At 47.9% G+C, this 24,881-nt stretch overlaps 1 protein-coding gene across 1 annotated transcript in view; it reads right to left on the reverse strand.

The window, feature by feature from the left end:
- The window catches only part of CSMD2 (CUB and Sushi multiple domains 2), a 580,178-nt gene that overhangs the window by 273,313 nt on the left and 281,984 nt on the right, over nt 1-24,881 (reverse strand). The window contains exons 7-9 of the mRNA XM_040974400.1: nt 11,945-12,022; nt 7,193-7,280; nt 6,340-6,464 (exon numbers count right to left, since the gene is read on the reverse strand). Coding sequence (XP_040830334.1) covers nt 6,340-6,464; nt 7,193-7,280; nt 11,945-12,022 — 291 coding nt within the window. The remainder of the gene's footprint in view (nt 1-6,339; nt 6,465-7,192; nt 7,281-11,944; nt 12,023-24,881) is intronic.

Below are 24,881 nucleotides of genomic sequence, written 5' to 3' on the forward strand. Positions count from 1 at the left end.
TGACAGCAGTGCTAAACAACTCAGAATAAAATAGTCAAACCCACGATCATGAGCCCAGCCCACCTTTGCCAGAGGACCTGTGCCTTCAGAATTGTAGCCCTGCCAAGAACCCTACAAACCTCCTCCACCTTGCCTGCAAAGTCAGGTTTTGCTGCCAAAACACTTAGCTTCAGACTCCATTTATTCTGCACTTGTTTCCCAGAATCAGACAGTTTTTTGCAGTCTGTTGACACATGTTGAAGGTAATTAAGAGAGAACAGGGTGAAAAGGCATTTCTCACTTAAGGGTATAGAAGGGTTTAATTAAAATATTACAATCGGCAGATAGCATGGGGCACCTTAAAAATGCTCTGGCTAAAGCATCAGTTCCTTTTTCCCTTCTAATATTTGAGTAAGACTAGGGTTCTGTGGCTCCATCACCATATGGAAAGCTCACTGCTGGGGTGCAGGTTGGCTGGCAGAATGGCAGGTGCTCTGACAATATCTGAATAAATGAATGAATGCATCTTGCTTTGCTTCTGCTTGCCTTTTTCCTACCCAGGGCTTCCCTAGACAGGTGAGGCAGCTGAGACTTTCCAGGCCTGTTTTGCAGCTACATGCAGGCTTCCTCTGAGTGTTCCTGACCATAGCATGGGAGGTATAATCCAGGGCAGGTCCAGGAGACATCCCCTGGACCCATTGCCAGGTCTGGCAGTGAAACAATGGGGCTCCAAAGAAGCACTCCCCATATAAGTACCTATGCTTTCCTATTTTCTCCCCAAATCTCATCCCCACCTTACTCTATGCTGTCTTCCTGGCTTCTCTTACTGTTGACCTCCCTCCATGCCCTGTCCTCAGTCCTCTGGAACCACCCTCTGCCCCCAGCCATTTTCAAGGAGAAGTCACACCTCCTTAGAGCTGCATGTCTTTTGTCCTGCTCTAATCCCTGCCTTGGCTGAAGTCCATGGTGCCTACCCCAGCCTTTTGTAGGGGAGATCTTACTCCCAACTCCCCAGTATTTCTTTCTGCAAATGTTTGTGGGACCCAGAACTCACTCTTTCCCTGTCAAGATCTCCACTATGAGGACATCTCTGTTTGTCATCCACCTTTTTCACTCTTAATTCTTGGTGCCACTAGGAAAGCCATGGATTGACGTTTTGTCATCACAATGGAAGCCTTAGCCCAAGTCACTTGTCCCTTCCTTCAGCTTCTTCACTAACTCTTTGCAGAGATAATTTCAAACCCTGGGTTCTTGGCTGAGCCACTTAACCTCAATAATTTCTTTTAGTCATTATTACACTTGAACTTCTCTGGAGATCTGATCCTACTGGCCTTTCTCTCTCTGTGAAACTCACTTTCTTTGGCTTCAGTGACGCCTTTGGCTTTGTTCCTACCTCTCTCATGGGCCCTTTTCATTCCTTTTTATTTATTAATGCCTTAAAATAAAAGCATTTAGAAGAATCTCAACAAAGGGTACATGGGCATTCTTTACACATAATTGCAACTTCCCTGCAAGTTTAGAATTATAACAAAATAAAGAATTACCAAGAAACAGAAAGAGTAGAGGGGGAGTTTTTCTGCACAGGCCCATCCTGAAGGATGTGCAGGTACAATTTTGCAAAGATGTAGGAGCCTTGGGGTTGAGGGTTTGAAGGTCAGCTCTGCTGTTTAGCTTTGTGCCCTTGGGCAAGTTGGCTATCTAAGCTTTAGCTAAACATAGAATACGGTTATTACCATGTTTCTCTATCCAGAAATTATGAAAAATGTCTGGTGCAATGTTTTAGACAAGTATAAAGTGGTTAGCCAGTGGGATTCAGGGACATTCTCAGGGCTGGAGCAGTGGGCCATGGAGTCTAGAGCTGTCAGTGTCCATTATCCAGGGACAATACAGGAGTGGAAGAGAGAGGAGGACAGAAGAGAGAAAAAAAGAGAGATGGGGGAGAGATGAAAGCACCACTCTGGACCACAGGGCTGTTTCCGGGGAAGGCCCAGGAACCAGCCAGCTGTCAGAAGCATGTCCTTGAGTACAGCCTTATTGGTGTTTGCATTTCTTGTGTTTCTTTACAATTGTACAGATGAGAAGAAAGATTCAGAGTTTCAGTGATGTTTTGTCCTATGCCACACGGTTTGCTAATAGTAATGTCAGGACTTGAATGTTGGTCTCTGAGTTCTAAATCTGAAATTCTACTCTGCTGAAAGGATTATGGTTGTATACATTATAAATATCTTTAAAGCTCATAGGAAATATGCATAGAAGCTCAATGTATTTCAAATCACCAACATCAATATATATTTTGTTCTTTTTTTTAAGATTTACTTATTTTTATTGGAAAGTCAGATATACAGAAAGGAGGAGAGAGACAGGGAGGAAGATCTTTCATCTGCTGATTCACTCCCCAAGCGGCCACAATGGTTGGTGCTGAGCCAATCTGAAGCCAGGAGCCCCCTTCAGGCCTCCCATACAGGTGCAGGGTCCCAAGGCCTTGTTTTTCCAGGCCACAGGCAGGGAGCTGGATGGGAAGCAGGGCTACGGGGACATGGGATCCTGGCACATTCAAAGTGAGGATTTTAGCTGCTAGGCTACTACGCCAGATCCTGGTTCTATTTTTCTACAAACTTTACGAGGTGTTTGCATGTGTGCATGTGTACACAGGTTTAACCCAAGTGAAAAATAATATATGGATCTCTGATGAGGATTTACTTGATGAATCAGTAACTGTAAGTGTCTCATCTGGAGCTGATCCATGCCTTCCCTTCAACATCTCAACCCGTGGTCACACACACACACACAGGTCTCCTGGGTGTCAGCTGGGTCCTCTTACTGTGCTAGTAGAATATGAATGGTGTTATTGGGATCCCCAAGGTACCCATCTAATGGACTGCGTGGAGTGGTGGAGGGAAGGGTCACTTCAAAACTACTTCTGTGTTCATCAGAGGAGCTGCACTTGCATGTCTTACACACTGGGTTTCCGCAAATGTTTAAGATATTGGGCTCCATGGAAGAGTAATGTTGGTGGGCCCGGCGCGGTGGTGCAAGTGGTTAAGGTCCTCGCCTTGCACGCCCGGGATCCCATATGGGCGCCGGTTCTAATCCCGATGGCCCCGCTTCCCTTCCAGCTCCCTGCCTGTGGCCTGGGAAAGCAGTTGAGGATGGCCCAAAGCTTTGGGACCCTGCACCCACGTGGGAGACCCGGAAGAGGCTCCTGGCTTCGGACTGGCATAGCATCGGCCCGTTGCGCTCACTTGGGGAGTGAATCATCGGGCGGAAGATCTTCCTCTCTGTCTCTCCTCTCTGTATATCCGTCTTTCCAATAAAAAAAAATAAAAATAAATCTTTAAAAAATAAAAAAAGAGTAATGTTGGCAAGACCAGATTATGGCACCTTGCCTTTCCCTGTGGCTGCACAGACCTGGGGGAGTGAGTTTCTTTCATGCTGCCCTCCAACTCCTTTTTCTGGTTCACACTTTCTAGGAGTCATATTAGAAGCTCAGGTCTTCTGGTGGGAGGGGAAGGGAAGAAGGCCTGATGAATACCTAATTTCGAATTCCAGAATGATGACAAGGTCCCATTTTATTCATTTATTTCAATCACTGATTCATTCAGGTGGTCCTCAAACATTTGTCGGGAACCTATTATTTGCCAGGCTTCGTGTTTTAGTGGAATTAATTGTGTGGAAAGATGAATATTTGAAATCAAATCATATTTTAAATGCATTAGAGGAAGAAATAATAGCACTGTGGAAGACGGGAGTCTTTTCCAGAATGTAATCTTTAGTGGCTTGCTTCTGAGCAGAGCTTCTCAGAATTCAAAGAATTCTATCTCCTTTTGTTCTTAAAGTGGAGTTCACATAAACTCTGTTAAGAATCGCCATTATAACGGGAAAGTCAATTAATTAAAACCAAAAGATATTTGAAAAAATATCTATAAAACTGGCAAAATAGGGCCTGGTACGGTAGTATAGTGGCTAAAGCCCTTGCCTTGCACAAGCTGGGATCCCATTTAGGCACCGGTTCTAATCCCCACAGCCCAGCTTCCCATCCAGCTCCCTGCTTGTGGCCTGGGAAAGCAGGCCAGGACAGCCCAAAGCCTTGGGACCCTGCACCCGTGTGGAGACCTGGAAGAAGCTCCTGGTTCCTGGCTTCAGATGGGCTCAGCCACTTGGGGAGTGAATCAACAGACGGGAGATCTCTTCTCCTCTCTGTATATCTCCCTTTCCAATAAAAATAAATAAATCTTTTAAAAATCCTGGTAAAGAATCCCATGAATTTCATATCCATCCCAGGGCCTATGGGTGAGTCCAGGACAGGTCATCAAGTCCAAACTCAGGAGTTTTCTCCTTCACACCGGCCTGTGTGAGAGAAGCCAGACAGCCTGGGCCAGGCGTGTGGCCAAGGTTGGTATGGGACATGAGGAAGTTGCCTACCCACAGCTCTCAGGTTATACATGTATGCACAGAAGTCTCCGAGTCCAACTAGTCCAAGGGCACACAGCTAGAGTGATGTTGGTTGGATCTGAAGCTCGATCCCCTCTGTCCTCTTCACAGTGATAGAGGATGGGAGATGGCTGCCATGAAAAAGCTGAACCTAGCACTTGATGACTATGTGGCAGCGACTGCAGAATCCAGTGGGTCAGAGTCACGGCAAGTGACTCAACATGCTTGGACAAACGGCAGAGTCCATTATTGGACTGGGTGCCTTCTTTTCAAGGCACCAGAGCTCCCCACCCCGAGGCTGTTCACATGAACAATTACTACCCCTAGGAAACAACAGTTCACCCATGAAGAGGGCTGGGACAGGGATCAATCTTGCCACTGCCTGGAGGCATTGCTATGTTGGCTTCTAGAAAGGAATCTGGAAAGACAGACTGGCCAAGGTCTCTTGGTCCTTAGACACAGCTGGTCTCTTAATTGCCTGAAACTGGGGTGGGGTGCTGTTCACTCATTCATCCTTCCAATCATTCATTCAACACACATTACTACTGAGCACTTTGTGGGTGCCAGGCCCAGTTCTAGGCAGTGAACACAACAGCGGTTCTTGCCCGAAAAAAGCTCCTGTTCTTTTGTTTCCCTTCTAGCATTTGTCAGTCCACAAAGTGTTGACATATCCATGTTAACCACAAGGGCAGTGCAGGTACTGTCAGCTCATTTACAGGTAAGAATAGGGTGGTTTGCCCTATTGGGAGTTATACCAAGAGCTTGCATTTTTTTTTAAAGTGGTAGCCACATAGAATCCTTGATATAATGCAGTGAAAATCAGTAAAAAAGCAAAGTATGCTATAAACTGTGGATCACAGCCGCTGTAAGGTTGAGCAGTGACAAGTACAGATCAGGCTTATTGGAAAGATATTCTCACGACCTTCCAGGATATTTACTGACACATTAAAGGGAAAGGAATGGGGTTCATTTCTAACTTTATCATCCTGATATATAATAATGACCTAGGATTTCTGTCTTGGGCCTTTCTCACGCTGCCTGACTTTCATCCAGGTGTATGCTAGGGGACAGGTGAAATTCTCCTTAGATCAGAAGATTTCAGAATAAAGTTTTAGGAGGGGAAATGAAACTTCTCTTCCAACGGGTGTTTAAAAGAACACCTGTGGGCATTGGAAAGCACATCAAACGCCCCACGACCAAGGGCTCTCTTTGCCAGTATCCAGGGAACCAGGTCAGGGTGAGGCCAGGGGCTCCTGGATTGCAGAAGCACCTCGTGTCCTGCCCCACGAAAAGAACACACCCAGGTCCAGGATTTCAAGATCATCTGGGGGACAAAGGTGTGGGGATGGGGCCAGCTCACCCACGTGACATGGGAACTGTGGGTAACGAGGCCTTGAGGACAAGGTGTCCACAGGTGTGGGGTGGGAAGAATCTTGCAGAAAAGACTTCTGATGCCGTGGTCTATGTCACTCAGTAAAAGGAGTGTTCCTTCAGAAGTGCCAGTTGCATTGTTTGCAGTGTGGGGAAAGAAGCACGGCCAAGACAGGATGTATGCATGTTCCAAGGACTCAAGGTAACAATGGAACAAAATGGTGACTTCCTTTCCTGTCTAGGTAGGGTGGGATATGTTTGTGTAATGAGCTAGCCACCTGCCTCACAGTGGGAGGTCCAGGCAGGGGAGAGATGGCTCTTTTTCTCATCCTTCCTCCTCCAGGTCCCGGTATAGGGGGTGCGGAGGCTTTAATACAAGGAGATGCTAAATGAGTAGGTTAATTAGTAAACAGATGCAGGATTCCAGGCCTAAGAATTACAAGAGAATCAGGTGAGCCAGTTGAGGACAGTCCAGGTTTTAGGTGCTGGGATCTCATCACCACCTTCCACGCCCAGTCTGGCTTCCTGGCTAGCTCCCTTCTCCAGGGCTCCTCTCACCTCGGCAGACCGGCCTGTGGTCACTCCAGGCCGCGAACATGTCGCTCACTTTCATGCAGGTGATCCTCTTGGACCCTTGCAGGTCATAACCTTCGTTGCAGGTGAACTGGACGCTGGATCCTAACCTGGGAGACAAGGTATGTCTGTGAGCTCGAGCCCCAGGCCTGAGAGGTCCTAGCCCAAGTCCTTCCTGGTTCTATAAAGAAACCCTCATGGGTCATTCTTACTCCATCTGAAATTTACCTCTATTCCTCTGTTTAATTATTTTACATCTCCATTTGGAGGCATTTGGAGGAAACATCTTCTCTTTTCTTCCTTTCTCTCTTTTTTTTTTTTTTTTGACCATTTAATGATTTTAGCATTGAGTTAAAAGGTGACTTTGTGAACAAAATAGGGATCCTTTGAGATAAGTACCAATTAGGGCAACTAAGAGTGGGTGGATGAAACCCTTAAGTTTAATGAAAATGAAAATGGAGGGCTATAGAAAAATGTCTTGAGTCAGAAACTTTGCAAAGCACACCATCTCGGGACCTGGGATCTTCTGGGTGACCGCAGGCCTGCCAGAATGCCATTGTTGACAGTGGCAGCTCTTTGTACCCTGGCTACAGAGGTTTATTGGATAGCATTGGCAGTCTACTCCTCCCCCGACCCCATAACACATAAGCACTGATCCAAGGGTCGGACCAGGACAGAATGTCCAAGGCCACAGGGCTTCTCGAAATGTCTGTCTCTATGCCATTATCTCCTTCCACTACCCCTCTACACCCCTGCAGGAAGGCCCTTATCTCATCCCCCAACCAGGCCACCCTACCCCACCAGCCTTGTTATCATAAAGTTCCCAAATTGGTCTTACCTGAAATCCGAGCCTAGTCTTTTGCCCCTTTCGGGTATGCCAGGGTCTGGACACATATTATGTCCTTGGGACACACCAACCTGAGTTACTATAAGGAAAAAACAGCACATACAGAGACGGAGAGTCACAGGGAGGTACCCGCTGGGGCAACGTGTCAGGGTGGGTGCTGGAGGCTGAGACAGAATGAGTCCCTGATTTGTGGGGACCATGTGGGGTGGCCGGGGTCTGTCCCACTAGGGTTTCCTGAGTGTGCAAGTTGGGAGGGAGAGCAACTCTTTACAGATTCCTTTGCAAGCCAAGTCCAACTGAAATTCATCAAAGACCATGTGGCTCAGAGACAGGCCCACCCCCACATCAATAGCCACTATGTCCTTTCATTCAAACAGTGGCCACCCTGTGCTTCAGACCTGAGGGGTGCAGACTACATGGATGGACACCCCGACCCCAGACCCAAATGGAGAAATGATTCAAAGAAAGTTAAACAAAAGGTGGATGCATGATTAGAAACAGTAAAGAATGTAAGAGAAAGCTGTAATCCAGAGTTCATAGCAAAGACTTGAGCTCACATATAGATATTTCTTCTGAAAAACCACTTCCCATCAGATACTCCCCAAACCATGGTAAGCAGTGATCCAAGCACCCTCCCCCAGCCATGGCAATACCCACTGTCAAGGGCACTGACATAGATGGCACCTATGATGGTTCTGGAAGGTGGTGGGATGCTCTGACATCTGCCAGTGTCAGACTCTTGCTCCCAAGAACCATATGTACAGCTGTCTGGGCTGGAGGAGAAGCTAGGTCCGGCGTGGCGGACACAGACACAGTGGAGAGGGCAAGGGGCCCTGGACAGCACTGTCCTTAGAGTGCTGAGGCTGCAAGCCCTCAAACCTCTGCATTCTTTCCAGTAGCTTTGGCCAAAGGCGCCCCAACAACCCCAAGATTCCAAGAGTAACTTCTGCCCGAGGGATTGTAGAACACCTTGAACAAGGTTACCCACCCACCTCCCTTTCCAAGTCTCACAGTGAGTACCAAACCAGCCATTCAGTCTTTCTCCCATGTGGGTACACAGCAAGCATTCATGAAGCACCTCCTGTGTACATGGCCTGCTGTTGGATACAATGAGATAAGATCACTTTCCTTGAGGAGCAGCCAATCAAGTGAAGACATCAAACAGCCATGGTGGAGAGTGAGGGCAAGTGCCAGAGGGGAGGCCCAGCCTCACTGCTGGGACAAGTGTAGATGCCTGTGTGGAAGCAATGACATTACACCTGGGCCTTGAGGAGGTAGGATTTGGAGTGATGGTGATAGAGGGGACTAAAGCAGGCAGAGGAACACACAGAGTGAGAGCTAGGGATGTCTCTGTATGGCCAGGGGAAGTAAGAAGGTGATTAATGACAAGGAAGCATCGAAGAGAAGGTTCTGGAAGGAGACTTTGAAAGGGGTTGAGTCTGTTCCTAATAGAAGAAGGGGACCCACAGAAAAGTCCTGAGCTGGAGAATGGCTTGGTGAGACAGACTGATCAGGTACAGACTGGGGATTGCATGACATGATTGGGAGGTAATGGGTATCCAAGGTAAGGGTGATGAAAGGCCAAGTGCTGGGGTTGAAAGAGACGGCAGGAGTGGACAGAACAAGAAAGGATCAGAGGGCTTGGTGAGGACCAGGGCTTGAGGAGGCAATCTATGGTTCCTAGGACTGGGAACACAGGATGATGCAGGTGTGGACAGCAGCAGGGCTGGGGCTCCTATTTTCTACTTGCTGAATCCAAAGCTCAGTTTTGCAGTCAAACACCTTCTGGAGACCAAGTTCAAACCTGCAGGTAACCAGGGTAGGACCCATTGGGGAATAGGAGGCTCTGGACAGACCACACACCCACAACAGGCCCAGAGTGCAAGTTCCTCTACTGCCTCCTTTTTCCAACCTGCCCTCTTGCCAAGTTAGTGCCAGTTGTTTCCATGGGAGCCTTGTTCCCTGTCCCCAACCCCTTCGTTGCAATGCCTCTACTGCCACAGCTTTCATATCCTATACTGTTCAGCAAACCTAAGGCAGGGAATACAAGATAGAAGCAGCAGACCCCCGCCCTCCCCACACGTAGACTAAGCTCTTGCCTCTTGGGAGCTCAAGTGATGCAAGGAAGAGGGAAATAGGGCTGCCAAAGAACCTTAAGGGATATGAAGCAGAAATTAGGCTCTGCTTTCAGAAGGTGAGGAAAATAGGCCTACTGATATACCTGGTGCATACCTGGCCACTCATGTGGCCAGTCCTCACTGGGGGCTTCTGGGCTAAGCACCCATCTTCTGGAATTCCTGCCTACTCAACCCTGTCCATAGACCACACCTATTCCCAAGTCCCTGCTGACCAACCCAGCTGCCCCGGAGCATGTTAAGAACGCACAGCCAACTCTGTCCCCTTCTCTTGCCCGTTTCTCATAATACTGACAACATCTAAGAGGCAGACAGAACAGGAGGCCAGGAGACAAGAATGGGCTAAATCAGAAAGACCACAGCAAAGTCCATCCACCCAGCCACAACCCTCAACCCACATGGCAGTTCCCACGACCTCCCACTTCATCATCACGGAGTTACAAACCCAGCAGTGACCGTGTCCACATCCAGTCAATCCCACCCTCTGTGGAGGACTGAACAAGCAACGGCAGTCCTAAGGGCCTGCTCGAGACCACAGGGAACACAAACTTAAGAACGGCTTTTTGAATTACATTTCCCGCATTCTCTGGTGAATCCCCATCTTCACTGCTTATTCACAACCAGCCCTTGTGTTTCTGGCTTTACGTTAATCCTACCCCACTCCAGTGGGGTCCGGAGGTGAAGGAAAGGTCATGTTTTCTTCCCAAAGTGAAGGGAGTCACAGACAGCTGGGTATCCAGGACCAGTGGCCAGGGTGCCCACTGACTGGTACAGGTAGTAAGCAGGGTCCACTCCTCACCTGAAACTTTGGGCAGAATACAATGAGCAGACACCTGTCCACATTTGTTCACTGCCTCCAATCTGAATCCCACACAATGGAATCCTAGGAGGGGAGATAACTGTCTTTGTGGAGGGAGATACACGTGTTTTGCAAAGAGTGTGTGCATTGTTTCATTAGAACAAGATTTTTCATCTTTTGGAGAGCATATGGTCACCTCTTAATAGTGAATGAAAGCCCCAGGTACTCTCCAGAAAATGCACCTGCAACATTTGATTCACGTGTTGCTCAAGTCCTGGGTTAAGAAGGTCCAACTGAGATCCAACCCACTCACTGGAGGAAGGCACTCCTCCACTCTCATCTATAGATGTGGCGACTAGAGTGCTAGGAATAATAAAACTACCTCAGAACACAATTCAGATAAACACTCCTAAATTAGGGCCATTTCCTTAAGTCTGATAGGATTAGAGTTGGGATCATCTAGTTTCTTGTGGCCAAGTAGTTTGTGAAGGTCCAATGGTCAAGGCTTGAACCCTATCAATGGATTCCTAGCCTGACCTTGGACTCTCCCTAATCTCCTGGGCAGGCACAGAAGCAGGGCCTTCTGGCTGCCCTCTGCCACTCATCCCTCAGGCTGGGCCACCAGAGATATGGGTGCCCTGCTGCACTCACACCCATGAGCCTGTGGTCCCTCATCTCCACTTGGAAGATTCCTAAAGCCAGCACAAATCCCCGCATACAGGACCAGGTCCCGAGAGCTTCTCACTCGTCACTCTCCTGGCCAAAGCCATCAGTACGGAGGTCTGGGGCCACCTGATTTCTGTTCTCAACAGGCACTTTTGGCATCATAAGATAAAGAAGCACGCAGAGAGAGGGTGGGAGGGTGGGGAGCAAATGAGGCACTGACAGAGGCACACAGAGAGAAAGGGGTGGGGGCAGAGAGGGAGAGGAGGAGTCATGGGGATGGTGAGGTGGGGAGGGAGGAAGTGTGCAGGGAGAGAGAGGACCTGAGAGGCAGGAAGGGAGGGTGAAGGACAGGTAGAAGGAAGATGGCAGGGTCCGGCAATGGGCACCAGGGCTGGCTGCCTCATTCGCCTGCAGGCTGCAAATGGAACAGGCTCCCTGCTTTCCAGTCCAGCTTTCTGGGGTGACCCAACACCTTCTTGGATCTCTTCCTGTCTCACTAGAGTCCCTGAGCACATCTGTGATGACACACTCAATCCTGTTCTCTAGCAGCAGAACCCTGGCAACCTTCCCAACACACATGGCTAGAACATGTTTTGAAAGCCGCCAACTTTACTGTTGCCAAGTCCCCAAACAACAGCCTGCCCTCAGCACCTCTCTCCTCACCAGCCCAAAGGGCAGGAGCTGTTCCTTTTTTGCCAAACCAGGATAGGGACCCCTGGAGGAGGTTGTAGATCTCCCATTCCTTTCCCTTCCAATCTAGCCTTGGGAGTTGAAACTGGGGTCATGGAACCTCCGAGATCCCAGGCCAAGGTTATCGACTCCAAGCAGAGGAGCCAGAAGGAGGCCCGAATTAGCAGGTGGAAGTGATTCAAAAGGAAAAATAAAGAAGAGAAATGTGGCAGTAATGGCCCCTGGACTGCAGTTCGAATGGGAAGTGAGGGAGGAAGAGGGAGAGGCAGGAAGATGGGAGGAGGAGGAGAAGGCAGAGGGCAGACCTTGGGCTGTTGGCTGCTGCTGAGCACTCATGTGCAGATGCCTGGGTGGAGGGAACGCGTTCCAGCATCATCTGGCTTCCTGTAGGCAACCTGCTGCGGGTCTGACCATGAACAAGCAAGGGGCCTGTGTGGGCAGGCAGACACTTACACACTGATGTCTTCTGGTTGTTGTCCTTGCTCGGCATCAGTTTCACACCCCGAGACTTCAGCTCGATCTGCTTCTTGACTAGAGAGGAGGAAAAGGGGAAAACAGTGTGAATTGTCATCTGTAAGATCAATTTCTGCTTAGGGCATGGGACATGGCATGGTGGATCGAAGCCAGGAGCTCCTTTGGTCAGGAACACACACATGCATCAAGTGTAAGAGGGTCTCACACAGGATGGAAAGCTGCTATCAGGGTAGGCCCCCTGGAGGAGGCAGAGAAAGTAACAGGTGTCCCACCTGTGGCTTGGAAAGCCTCTGCAATTCCCCCAGGGGCCTCTCCAAAGGCCTGAGAGAGTGCATGCTCCCACCTGCTGGTTCAACTTCCCAAGTGCTCAAGATGGCTTTGGCAAGGGGAGTAAAGTCAGCAGCCAGGAACTCAGTCCAAGTCCCTCATGTGGGACACAGGAACTCAAATACTTGAGCCATCATCTGCTGCCTTCTCCCAGAGTCTGCAGACTAAGCAGCCACAATCAGGAGCTGGAGCTGGGCAATCCAATCCAGGAACTCCAAGACAAAACGTGTTAACCACTGAGCCAAAAAGGCCACCCTATACCTCCACCCAACAGGGGAGGGTAAGTTGTCACCCTTTGCATTATCCACGTACTTTACAAAATGTGACTGCATGATTCTTCCCATTACTGAGGTGGAATATGCCTCCCTGCCCCCCTCAGCTTTGGAGTTGTCCAAGTGTCTTGCCTTGGACGTTAAAAATATGTAGGTCTTGACATGGCCAAAGGTTTGAGAAACACCTTCCGGATGGGGCTTGCCCCCTGGCATCTCTGGCTTCATTGTGAGATGATTTACTTTTTTCCAGGAGGATGAGAAACACATGGGTGGAGCCAACTGAGCATACATCAGCCAATGTAGAGTGTAGGCAGAGGAAGCTGAGTCCTGGGGTCAGCAGGTTGGATGGCACCTGCCTCAGATGGGACCCTGATAGATTAAGTATGACTTGGACCCTGTTCACACTTCATCACGAGTTCATCAAACAGCATGGGTAGATGCCAGAGACAGAACTTGACAATTCCCAAGGCCATTGTTGTCCTTTGGTCCTGCTACCTCTGTCTGTCAGGACATTATACTGGCATTCAAGGGCTTCATCCCATCCCAGGAACAACGCCCAGGTCTGCTACACTATCTTTCAGCTGGCCTATGCCATGACCATCTGCCAGGCCTTGGGTGCTTCATGAGTTCCTTACTAAGGCAGCATCCTTGGCTCCTCTCTTAAACCTACACACAGCAAACCCTCCCAAATATATCCACATTGCAGCCTCTTCTGGCAGCTCCCATGTGGACATGGTTCTGATCTGCATTTCCAATCCCGTTCCTCTTATTGTCATGACCTCTAGTCTGCCATCCCTTGCCCCTGTGCAGATTGTTCTGGGTATAAGAGCTGGAAGGATCCTGTTAAGACATAAATGAAACTGAATTACATCTCTGCTCAGAACTCTTCGGTGGCAGTTTAGCTCTCTATATGACAAAGTTAAAGTCTTTACATGGACCCCCTGAGGAACAGTCTGCCCTCCCATGACTTCTCTGGCCCCAACTTTGACCTCAATCATCCACCTCAGTCCTTGCCGACCTCCTGATGTTCTCAGTGTGTTAACCCCAGTGCTTCTGCCTGCAAGTGCTGGGGATGCTCTCCTCCAGCTGTCCATTTCCCCCCTGTGAGCACCACTTCCTCACCAAGGTCTCCCCTCACCACTCCATTAGGAGCACACCTTGAACCCCAGTTCTTCCTTTTCCTCTGTCCATCTCCCCACCTTGGCAAAGTGTACTTGTTTTGTCTTCCTCAACGCAAGGGCAGCCCCGTGGAGGATGGCAGAGCTTTGTGTATCCACGACTTCAATGTTCGGGGCACAGCCGTCCCTCCGCAGCAGTCATGCTCAGTCTTTACACTTCCAACACTCCACAGTGTCGACTGTAAGACCAGGAAGCAGCTCTGCTCTTATTGACCCCTCACCTTCCTTTCTTGTGCTCTGAGCCCACTGTGGTTCCAGGGTCCCTGTCAAATCTCCCCAGCATCCTGACAACTCACTCTGGACTCGAGGACACACTTTGGTCCCCAGCGCAAAGCCCTCAGCCAGCAGGAGTGGAAGACGATGATCTCCCAATCCCTCTCACATTGCCTTCACCACTGTGTCCTCCATCAGCATGTCCCCCAGTACAGGGCTCAGCTGAATGCCTAATAAAATTCAGTCACACCACCACCAAGTCAGTTTTCTCTCTCCAGGTGTATCCGGTGGGAACATTTCCAGTGAACACTAATGTGGATCCATGAGCAAACAGCTCTGGTAGGGAAGCACGCATCATTCAAGTCTCACTAATACAGTGGAATGGGGGGAAGAAGCCCTCGGATTCCGCCATCCCTCACTGACCTCTTCTCCCTGATGTCCCGGCACTGGGGTTGGGGGCGGAGGAGGGCTCTCTGTGACCTGGTGCAGCTCCTTTGAGGTCGGGTCTGTAGAGATGGCTCAGGGCAGCTGGCCAAGCTGTAAGGGGGAAGCCACAATCTTCAGAGGTCAGGGGAAGGAGATAAGGATGGGAACCCGAGCACCAGATGCCATTGCCAGTGGCACCTGATGCTGGGGTTTGTCCTGTGAAGCTGCTGCTGGGGCACTGTGAGATGCCCTTGGAGATTGGGCGATCATTAGGAAGGAGATCTGCTTTCTCCCGAGGATGCATTAAAACAAAATAAAATAAAACAACAAACAAAACCCTCCTCCAGTTCCTCTATCCAGCCTTTTTACTTCTTCCTCTCCAGGGAATAACTGTCTAAACTGATGATGCATCAATGCTGAAGAATCATTGGGACGGGTAGGGGACAATGTCTCAATGCTGAAGACTCATTGCTCCTCCTAAGCAGAACTAACTTCTCTTCTTTCTCTTTTACTTCCTGCAACTGACCAGAGGCAGCAGTTGATCATGGTGATGGGAATGGAATGAGAAGGAACAACTGGGTCTCCTTACTTTACACATAAACCTTGTGGCTGGAGGCTGGCTCATGTCCCAGCTACTCCACTTCCAATCTAGCTCTCTGCTTATGATCTGGGAAAGCAGCAGTAGATGACTCAAGTGCTTGGGACCCTCTGCCCCCATGGGTTTCCCGGTTGAGTCTCCTGGCTCCTGGGTTGGAATTGGCTCAGCTCTGGCTATTGCAGATACTTGAGAGGAGTCAATCAGCAGATGGAAGGTCTTCTCCCAACTTTAACTCAACTTAAATAAATCTTCAAAAACAAGCAAACAAAAATATCTGCTGGTTATCCCTTCGGGCTGTTTCTGAGAGGCTTTGTCTCCCATGATGGCACCACGTGATCATGCCACACACAGTGGAATCTACAACAGTGTTTGTCCTCACCTTGAGGAACAACATCCTTGGCCTGAAAAAATGCAGGGGCCACAGCTTTGGGCCTGGGGTTCTTCCTACTAACAGTGGGGGTGTGAGATTTCCCAAAGTCCACAGAACATGGAGCAAATGATAAGTTTGTGGTGGTAGAAAAAAAGGATAAAAAGTTGAAGATCCACACTTTTTTTCCCCATAATATACATTCCCTTTAACTTTTTGAAGATGCCTCTCAGATGTATGAATTTCTAAATTTTTTGCACTCAAATAAATGTATCTCTTAATTCCATTTTCCACGTGTTTTTTGAGGGTCCTTTGCACATCCAGCCCTATCTGACACTCTGACTCAGGCTCTGTGGAGGCGGGGCCTGGCCACACAGAGCAGAAGTTGATGAATATATTAAGACTTCCTTGACTCAGGTTAGTCCTATGCAAGAGCCATATGTTAGCTTCTAGAATCCACCTCCAGATGGTGGACCTCTGCTTGTGAGCAACCCTAGGAAGGTAGACACACCCCTTAATCTGTTGTTTAAGCAGTCTACCCAGGAAGATGTTAAACGATCAAGAAATGGGGAGCACAATGGAAAACCAGTCACCAGATGAGCTCTCTGAAGAGCTGATGTGATAGACAGGAACAGACCTGCACATGAAGGGTTAGAGGACAAGGGCAGAACCCCCACCGCATCCCCTGAATGCACTGTCAACAGCATCGCTGGAAAGCGAGGTCCAACCTAGCAGGAACTGCAAGAGCCTAGAGCACTTCCGGGATGTGTTTGTTCATGTTGTTTGTACCTTCACCTATCTATGGAGTATCCAGCAGCTCGGTGCCGGTCATATTACACTGAAGCTCTTCTAAAGAGGAGACTATAATGATCCATGCAATGGGGTGAACAGGGCTTGGGCTTTCCCTGGTTCTGGATACTCCTGGGTGCATGCCTCTCCAATGCATATACATGTATATACATCCATACACATGTTTACATTCCTACCTACAAGTGCACTCATAAATGCACATTCATACACATGTGAACACCTGGTCACAGTCCCATACAGAGTACATATCACACACATATGCATTTTAAAAAATTTAATTGTACGTGAACAAAGTCAACATTCCCAAGAGAAGAGAACCGCCTCTAATTGGCTGACAGAGCTCGTACTAGGTACATTCATCTCTTCTGGATGATAATGACTACAGGAGGCTGCCAGGCTGCTCCATTCATCCCTTCTATTCTGGTTAATTACAAGACATTTCCCTGCTGTTGTAAAGGTTAGCGGGACACATGGTATACATTTAGCTAGAAGAACCTGGCAATACAAATGGCTCTCTAGTCTGTAGCATGAGTTATCAGGCTGAGCAGGCAGAAGACAAGGACCTGTTAGGAGAAGAAAAGGGAAGAACAACCTGACCTGTCTCCGAAGGCTCCAAGAGTCATGAACAGGATCGAATTGGCAGCTTCCTTTCACGTCAGCAGATTCAGAATTCCCTCCTGAAGGGTGAGTTCTTCCATTAACCTTGACCAATCTTTCCTCTCTTCCTGCCAAACTGGTTAAACTACCCACTCCTTCACCAAATCCAGTGTGTTCATGCTCAGATTTCTCCAATCTGCAACCTTCTTCCATTATTCTAAGCCACACCTGCCTGAACATCCTCCTCGGTTCGGGTTTTGTTCATGGACCCATCCTGCTCTGGTCCATCGTTTGAAAAGCTGCAATAGTTAATCTTTCAAATTGTTGGGTGTGCATCTGACATTCTATCCCGCCTAGACCACAGGGTCACCTACCCTACAAACTTCCTTCAATTCCTCACAGTCCCTTGCCAGAGGCCAGAGTGTAGCATCCTATCTCCTCAGCTCACTCAGATTTTAGATGTAGACAGAAAATTTGGCACAGATACCTAAGTCAGAATTCTTCAAGGTGCAGACTTTCTTGAAGATGCTGCATACAGCCAAAGGAAAGAAAGTGGCGCTCAGACAGGACTGAGGAGGCCTCAGAGTAACAGAAGAGGATGCATGCAGTCTGCTCAATAGACTTGCAGGATGTACGGAAGAGTGTAGGCACCAGACTTGGTCAGGACGTTGCCAACACACAAATGAAGGAGATTAGATGGCGACATCACTGCTCCAGGACTGGCAATGCTCAATCAGAATGCAAGGCTTAGTAAAGATGAATAAAGATGTGAATCCAGTGGAAACTAGGAAAGGTGCAACGTTGCATGTTGATGCTGTAATCACTGAACTCCAGAAGCAGCCTAAATCGGTGACAACCCCTGGAGAGAAGGCTCAATTTACCACAAGTCTGCAAATGGAGACAGAAATGAGCAACAGCATTTCCGATGCAATCAGCAGGACTAGAAGGTGGTATCATAGCAAAGCATAGGAACACATAGAATGGCCAATTAGAAATGGAAGGCAGACATTGGCCAAGCTTATATCGCTCACTATCCGAACACATCAAATATTCAGAGATGAACTATAGGATACGTAGAATTTCTCATATCCTATCCATTATACTAACTCTTAAAATTGCCAGTCCTTGTAGATACTGGGTTGTATTTGCTGAAGAAGCTCTCAATCATCTGGATGCTAATTTTGAATAGGTTAGGGGATGTTTTTCATGTTACAGCAGGCCAAACTGCAAGGTTCAGGAACACAGAAGCAACAAAGTTATTACCCCAGACAGTAGATCCAAATCCTGAGGACATCTGTCTCATACATTAGAACATGTTGGAAAGGTCATCGGGATCAAAAATGATGTCATACTCTTTCAAGGAAAAGGTGACAAGACTCCACCATATGCAAGAACTCACAAGAGCAGCTAGATACCACGACTAGTGTCTGTGCAGAGAGAACATCTGGCGAGACTTCAGATGCAGTAGCTGTGCTGCAGATTGATGGGGCAAGTGGCGCGGAAGGGAAAGGAAAGAAAATAGTCACGGAGCAACTGAGTGTCACAGGACCTGCTGGCGAACAAAGATAGCACCTGTGTGCTTTGCTTTGGTGCATCCCAGCCTCGGATTCAGAGCCCTCACCTCTGAAGAGCAAACAATCGGAATACCAATAATTAAAACACTCAAACTTCCTGCAATAATCACTGCTAAGGATGTAGTTATTGAAGGAGCACATGGAGTTGAGAAAATTATGCAGAACTCATTATACACCAAGCTCAGGGGGGTTTATCAATGGGGCATATTAAAAAGTCATCCCAATAAAAGCCGTGTAAAGTACTGTGTCGGCTGTTACTGGTGTGGCTTTTGGTCAGGCCCTGTAGAGGTGGCAGGCACTGGAAGTCCTGATGAAGAGTGGCTGGGGTGGAGGAAAAGCAGGGGGTGGGGGATTGAGGGTGTGTTCTGCATCCTGGAATGATGTTTGATCCTTGCTAATGAATGACCTGTTTAACAGCTTCAAGGAATTCAGCTGCAGGAAATGAGGAAGATGCTCCAGGGACACTTGACATCTGTCAGTAACAGAGTGCTGTTGCCTATGCAGTGCTGTTTCTCTACCTGGAAATTCCTTTCTTCCCATTCCCTGCCTTGCTACTTGGTATGGATGACTAGTGAGAGCCTCACTCAAATGTTACTGCCACTCTATGGCTGTCTCTACATTTCTCAGGTAGCAATGACTTGCTCTCTCAAGACCATTCAGACCTCCATTGCTGCCACCCTTATTTCTCTAGAATTTCATTTTCCTGCCTACTGCTCCATGAGCTCCTATATGTGCCAACCTGAGATGGACCCAATCACATATCCCAAGTTCTTAATAATACTCTGATGACTGTCTGAACAAAGGAATGAATAGCCAGCTGTCAGAAGAATGAATGCTTTAAATTAACTTCCTGGGAAGAGGAGTGTTATCCTTGAGACCCTGGGAGAAGAGGAGTGTTGCATTTCGCATCATACACCCAGGGTAAGAGCATTAGAAGCTCAGTTTTGTGGGTCCTTTGGCCAGGTAGCAGCAACCTTGTAATTGGTGCAATAGCCCCCAGAGGCCCAGAATCTGTAAAGAAAAAAAAAAAAAGACTGAAAAGAGCTTGGCAGCTGGGCAGGTAAAAAGAATAGGATAACGGAGTCAGAGCTTGGGCCACGGGGTGCCAGAGGCATTTTCTCTTCAGCCTGAGCTCGCGGGGAAGGCACAGGCAAGAACAGAACATATGCCTGTGGAAAGCAGAAGCTTCTGTTGATGCTGGAAAAAGGCTCAAACTGTGTGAATGGAAAGCGTCTTCATGTGGGTAAGTCATTCTGAGACAGCCAAGACTAGGTGCAGGACAGCTGAAAGGCCAAGAAGCCCATACTTTTCATGACAAAGCTTTCAGAGCTTAGTGCCTGTGATTGGCTTGGCAAGACAGGCAGTGAGTGGGACTGCAGGACTTTTCTGGAATTTGACTGTTGGGAGAGGCAGGCACTGAGTGATGATCATCAGCTCTGGGAGGCAGATGTGTGAGCAGGAGCCAGAGTAACAGTTTTCTCCCTGTTACTGTAGAAGATCTCGCCGGCTAACAGGGAGTCTAGGAGACTGGTGGGCTACAAGGGTTGAGTTTTCCATGCCTTGGGCACCTACCACATGCCAGGAATTTTATTAGGATCCTTGCATGTTCTCAAAAACCTCTGCAGAAGAGAAGGTCCCTTAGCAACTGTGATGACTATTAACCACTGGGTGCCTTTAGGAGAGACTCTTCCAGTTATTCCTTGTAGTCTTGGAAACAACTCCCCAAAGCAAGCAGCACCATAGAAGGATGCTGGAGGCATCCCCTTACCTGGAGGCAAAGGAACAGATTCTACAACCTCAGTGGTTCTAGTAGAGGGGTGGGGACCCTCTGGCCCACAGGCCATTTAAGGTCTGCAGAATCAATTGGCCTGGTCTTGTCAAGTCAACTGCAGGTGGAACTCAAAATCTTATAAAACTAAACAGCAAGTGAACTTAAGTTGATCATTTTGTAGGGCCCATGAATCCTGTTATAAATATACGAATGGCTCCTGGCAGAAAAATGGTTCACCACCCCTGATCTAGTTTATGAGATTTTAATGCTGTAGTGGTGGACAAACACTTTGCCTTTAAGACTCTCTCATTTCAACTGACTCTTAAGCAAATATCCAATTCACAAAGTCAGACAAAGAAAGCTGACTCTGAGTGAAGTGCAGATGGGACCCTGGGAGCCCACCCAATCAACCTCCATCCAACCAGCTACTGGAAGAATCACTTGCTTTCAGAGAACATGCAAACCATTCTCTTGGTTCCATTGGCTTATGTTAAGCACGAGCGAGGGGAACGGTGGTCTCTGCTTGTACTCCACTACTGAACCTTCTGTACCTGTCTGGAGCCTCAACCCATGTCCCTGGAGCTACAGACATACAGAATGACCAATTGCCTGCTGAAGTGGTCCCCCATGGCCCCAAGCAATATACAAGCCCTGGGCATCTCAGCAGCATAACTTGTCCACTCATCCACTCAAGTTGGAAATATAAGATTCAGCCCCTTACATCCAGCCCTTTGAGCTACCACTAGCCTTAAGCAACCCTGAGTTGAGTGTGGATTCACGCTCTGCTTGGCCGTCTCCTCTTCTGCTGGTGCCTAAACTCTGGTAGCAGACTCTGAAACCTCAAGATTTCTCAGCACAGCTCCTTGCTTTCCTTCTCAAGCAGAGGTCTTCCTGAAACTAAAATGGTTATATCTCAGCTCCTGTCCAAAATGGCTGGTCCACCCTTGGGGATGACCTACAGGGTCAGCTCCATCCTCACCGGATGCATTTATAACCTGACTACACTGTCCAGCCTTGGATTCACAACACCTCACTGTTGACTGCTCTCAACAACAGACATGCCTGGACATCAGGAGATCAATGCTTTCTGTAGAGCGGAGTGACAGTGAGTAAATCAGGCTTTGTAAGTCACCTGTTCCAGCCGTAAGGGCCTCAAGCCTGGCTCGTGAGTACAAAAGCTGCCATGGATGACACCCACATGAATGGGAGCACTTGTGTTCCGATAAGCCTTCATTTATGGACACTGAAATGTGAATTTCAGATAATTTTCATGTGTCATGAAATATTACTGCTCTTTCGATTTCTTCTTCAGCTCTTTAAGGATGTCAACCCATCCTTCATTTGGAAGGGGCAGGGTTGGAATTGGCCTGTGGCTCCTGCTCTTTACATGCATAGATATTGGTGGGTCCTTTGATGCAGTTATTTCACACTTTCTTGATCTTTGTCTGGAAGGCTGTCTGTCTGACATGTCTTTGAGATCCACACTTCATTTATTGCTTTTCTTTCCTTTTTTTCCCCCCTCTCTTCCTTTCTGGTTTCCTCAAGTCCCTACAGCAAAACTAACTGCCCCTTTATCCCTAAAATTCTTAATCAGACCCTCATTACAGCTCTTATGTTATATGGAAGTTACAGATTTAGGTGTGTGCCTTTTGAATTTGTTCTTCTTGAGAGCAGAGATGGGGCTGGCTGTGCTCCCCTTTCTGTGCTGTCATCCCAGAAACAACACGACAAAAATGTTCATTCAATAGAATACAACTGCTGATGTTCCAGCATTAGCTGGAGGTGGCGTCCAACAAGACCTCAGACATTCTGTTTCCCTTGAGATTAGTTAATAAAGCCACGTCTGGCCACAAACACTTCAGTTCCAACTGGAAATGCTATGAGGGTAGAAGGTGCCATGTCCGTAGGTTGTTTTTTTCTTCTGTTTTTATATGTTTTGTTGTTGTTCCTGGGGAGAAAAATGCCCATCAATATAATTAGGCATTGGCAATTACTAGCTCTGTAGTGCCATAAATCACTTGCGTTTCTAAGTTTGTAGACCTGAGCATGGAAGAAACATACACTATGCAGATCATTCTTTGCCTGCCCTGTCCACAAGCTTCTTTTTCCTGCTCTGGGCCCTGGAAGAAGACTAAATTCCATGAATTGCTTAAGGGTCATTAGAACTGTGGGTCATGCCAAGCCATCTCCCTGAGCATGGAACAGCAAAGCATGGACTCTGTTTCGTTGGCTTCTACCTGGGCTGGCACTCATGAACTGGAGGGAGAGATCACCTTGTAATCCTCCTCCTGCCCTAGCCACTGACTCCTGGCACTGTCACCTGCTCTGGGGGTTGGTAGTAACTTTTTGGCACTGCCTGGGTGCCTCTCTTCAATAGCTCCCAGTTTTGTCACTCCAACCCTGGAGGCTGTGCTGCCCTGTAGTCCCATGTACTTGGCCATGCCCGTGAGTTCCTGGAAGCCAATCGTCTTCTCTAGAAATGGCCCCTTCATTTGAAGCTATGAAGCCTCCAGGCTGTCAGGTCCATAGTGTTAGAGTTGAGGACCCTGCTTTATGGAGTCACCAACGAAATCACCTAAATAACCACATGTTCTACCCGTGCCATGCACTATTTATATGGAAAACACTAGAAAAAGCACATTCTGGGGTGGGTTGGTGGGTGGTGGAGAATCACTCATTACCACCATCACAGTATAATGAAGTCTTCCAGATCAAGACTTCTGGGGTTCAAATCCTGGCTCCACTGGGCTCTCAATGAGGTCATGAGCTCTCAATGAGGTGGTGACTCCTCTTTGTAACTCCCTTCTCCCATCTGCACAATGGAAATGCATGGCATTCACTCCACACATCACAGTTAGGACTGAGCAGAGCTGTGAAGGCAAATGCCTGACATCTAGAAAGGCCTCCTGAGATGTTGGCACACACCGATTCACAGAAGCCCGCCTGCCCTGTGGGAAAGAGAGTGACATAAAATCAAGCTGTGATTCGGGCTATAGATTTGTGAAGGTAATGTCAAGGTAGCAACTACCACTAAAACAAAGGAAAAGGTGTTTTCGAGGTGCAGCATTGAGTAAGGACAAGTGCCACTGATGCTGTTTCCTTTTCCTTCTACAGAAGCGAGTGTACAACGATTGTGATGGACAATGTTGTTTTTTGTTTTGCATTGGGTGGAGATGAACAAAACAAAGTTGAAAACCTATTGGCCAGCCAGGAAATGGAAGTTACTCAGGGTGCAGTAATGGAAGGCCTTGTGATATTGCAGATCTTACTGGAAGGAATTCCAGCATCACAGTTTGCAGGCTGTGTGATATTGGGCTGGGTACCTTTCTGAGCCGCAGATGAAAAAAAAAAAAAAAGAAGCAAACATACATGCATTATACAGAGGAATGAATGGAGGAACAGATATGCCAAGCACAGGACCTTTGCATTGTGGGTATGCAATGCATGTGTAACTTTGGGACTGCATGAACTGAGTTTTTGCTATCTCTTTTCTGGCCCTAAGCCTCAAGCTAGTTCAATGACAAATGGGTTTGAATGGTTACAAACACCCTGTATTTATTTAATCAGATGAGACTGACACATTGATCTGAGCTCTTCTGTTTTTGGAAACCTCAACTGAAAGGTTTAGACAGGTGCTTCATTCACATGAAGGAGGCCCAACATCAGCAGCTGGAAACCATGTCCAGGAAAGTCCTCAGCCTGAGGGCCTTGGACAAATTGGTTTCCTGCCTGGCTTCTCAGATATCTCAAATGTGTGTTGCTACCCAAGTCAAAGCAACTGAGGCTGTTCATAGATGGTCAGATTTACAAGATCATTGCCTCTGCCCCAAGAACTGCTTTCATCCCAGTTTCTACCCAGACAGCCAGACCAGGCAATTCATGGAAGGAGGTTCCTTCTGTATGGACCAACAGGCACTTGGCTTCAGAGTCCCAGGGCTTTGTGAGGATGGGGCCTGATGCTTAATAGAGACAAAACGCAAGTTCATGGTCAGTCCATTAAAACCCACATGGATTTAAGAGGGGTCATGGTTAAGGGTGTCATGGGCACATCATGAAGCCAGTACTTGGTATTTTTCAAGGTTGGTCACTTTGAATAAACTCCAGATTGAACAGGAACATCCTCCTCTATGCCATCATCCACGGATTTAGGGGCTCTCCTCTGGCTGAAGAGATCCGCTCACTCCACTGTAACAGAGGGCTCCTGGCTAAGCATACACTTCAACATAACAACAGAAATCTGTTCACCTGTGAGCTCCCCTTGCCACTCCCAATCCAAGCCCTTGCCAGCAGCCAGCTCTCCCCAACTGGAGCCTCTAAGCTCCAAGGTGCCCTGAAGTGACTTTGTTGATGTCTTCAATGCATTTGGGGCCCAGATACAATAGAACAAGCTCAAATGTGGGCCGTTTTTCCATTTCACGGAGTGGGCTGTGGACTCAAAAGGCAGCAATCTGGAACTGCTTGGAAAACTGGCTTCACTTCTTTAACCTTAGCTTCCTTGCCCATAAAATGGGGATGGTAACAACATTGTCCTAGCAAGGTGACAATGAAGATTAAAACAAGACAATGCTCAACAAATGCCTACCACTGTGCCCCACACTTGGAAGGAAGCACACACTATACGAACCCAGAAATACCACTTTCTGGGGACTGCATGGTGGCACAGTGGATTACACCATTACCTGCAACACTGGGATCCCATATTAGAGTGCTAATTTGAGTTTCAGCTATTTTTCTTCAATCTATCTCCCTGCTAATGCACCTGGGAAGACAGTACAAGATGGCC

The sequence above is a fragment of the Ochotona curzoniae genome, unplaced genomic scaffold, assembly GCF_017591425.1.
Source record: "Ochotona curzoniae isolate NIBS_2020 unplaced genomic scaffold, NIBS_Ocur_1.0 contig_2404, whole genome shotgun sequence".
In the NCBI taxonomy this organism is placed as follows: domain Eukaryota; kingdom Metazoa; phylum Chordata; class Mammalia; order Lagomorpha; family Ochotonidae; genus Ochotona; species Ochotona curzoniae.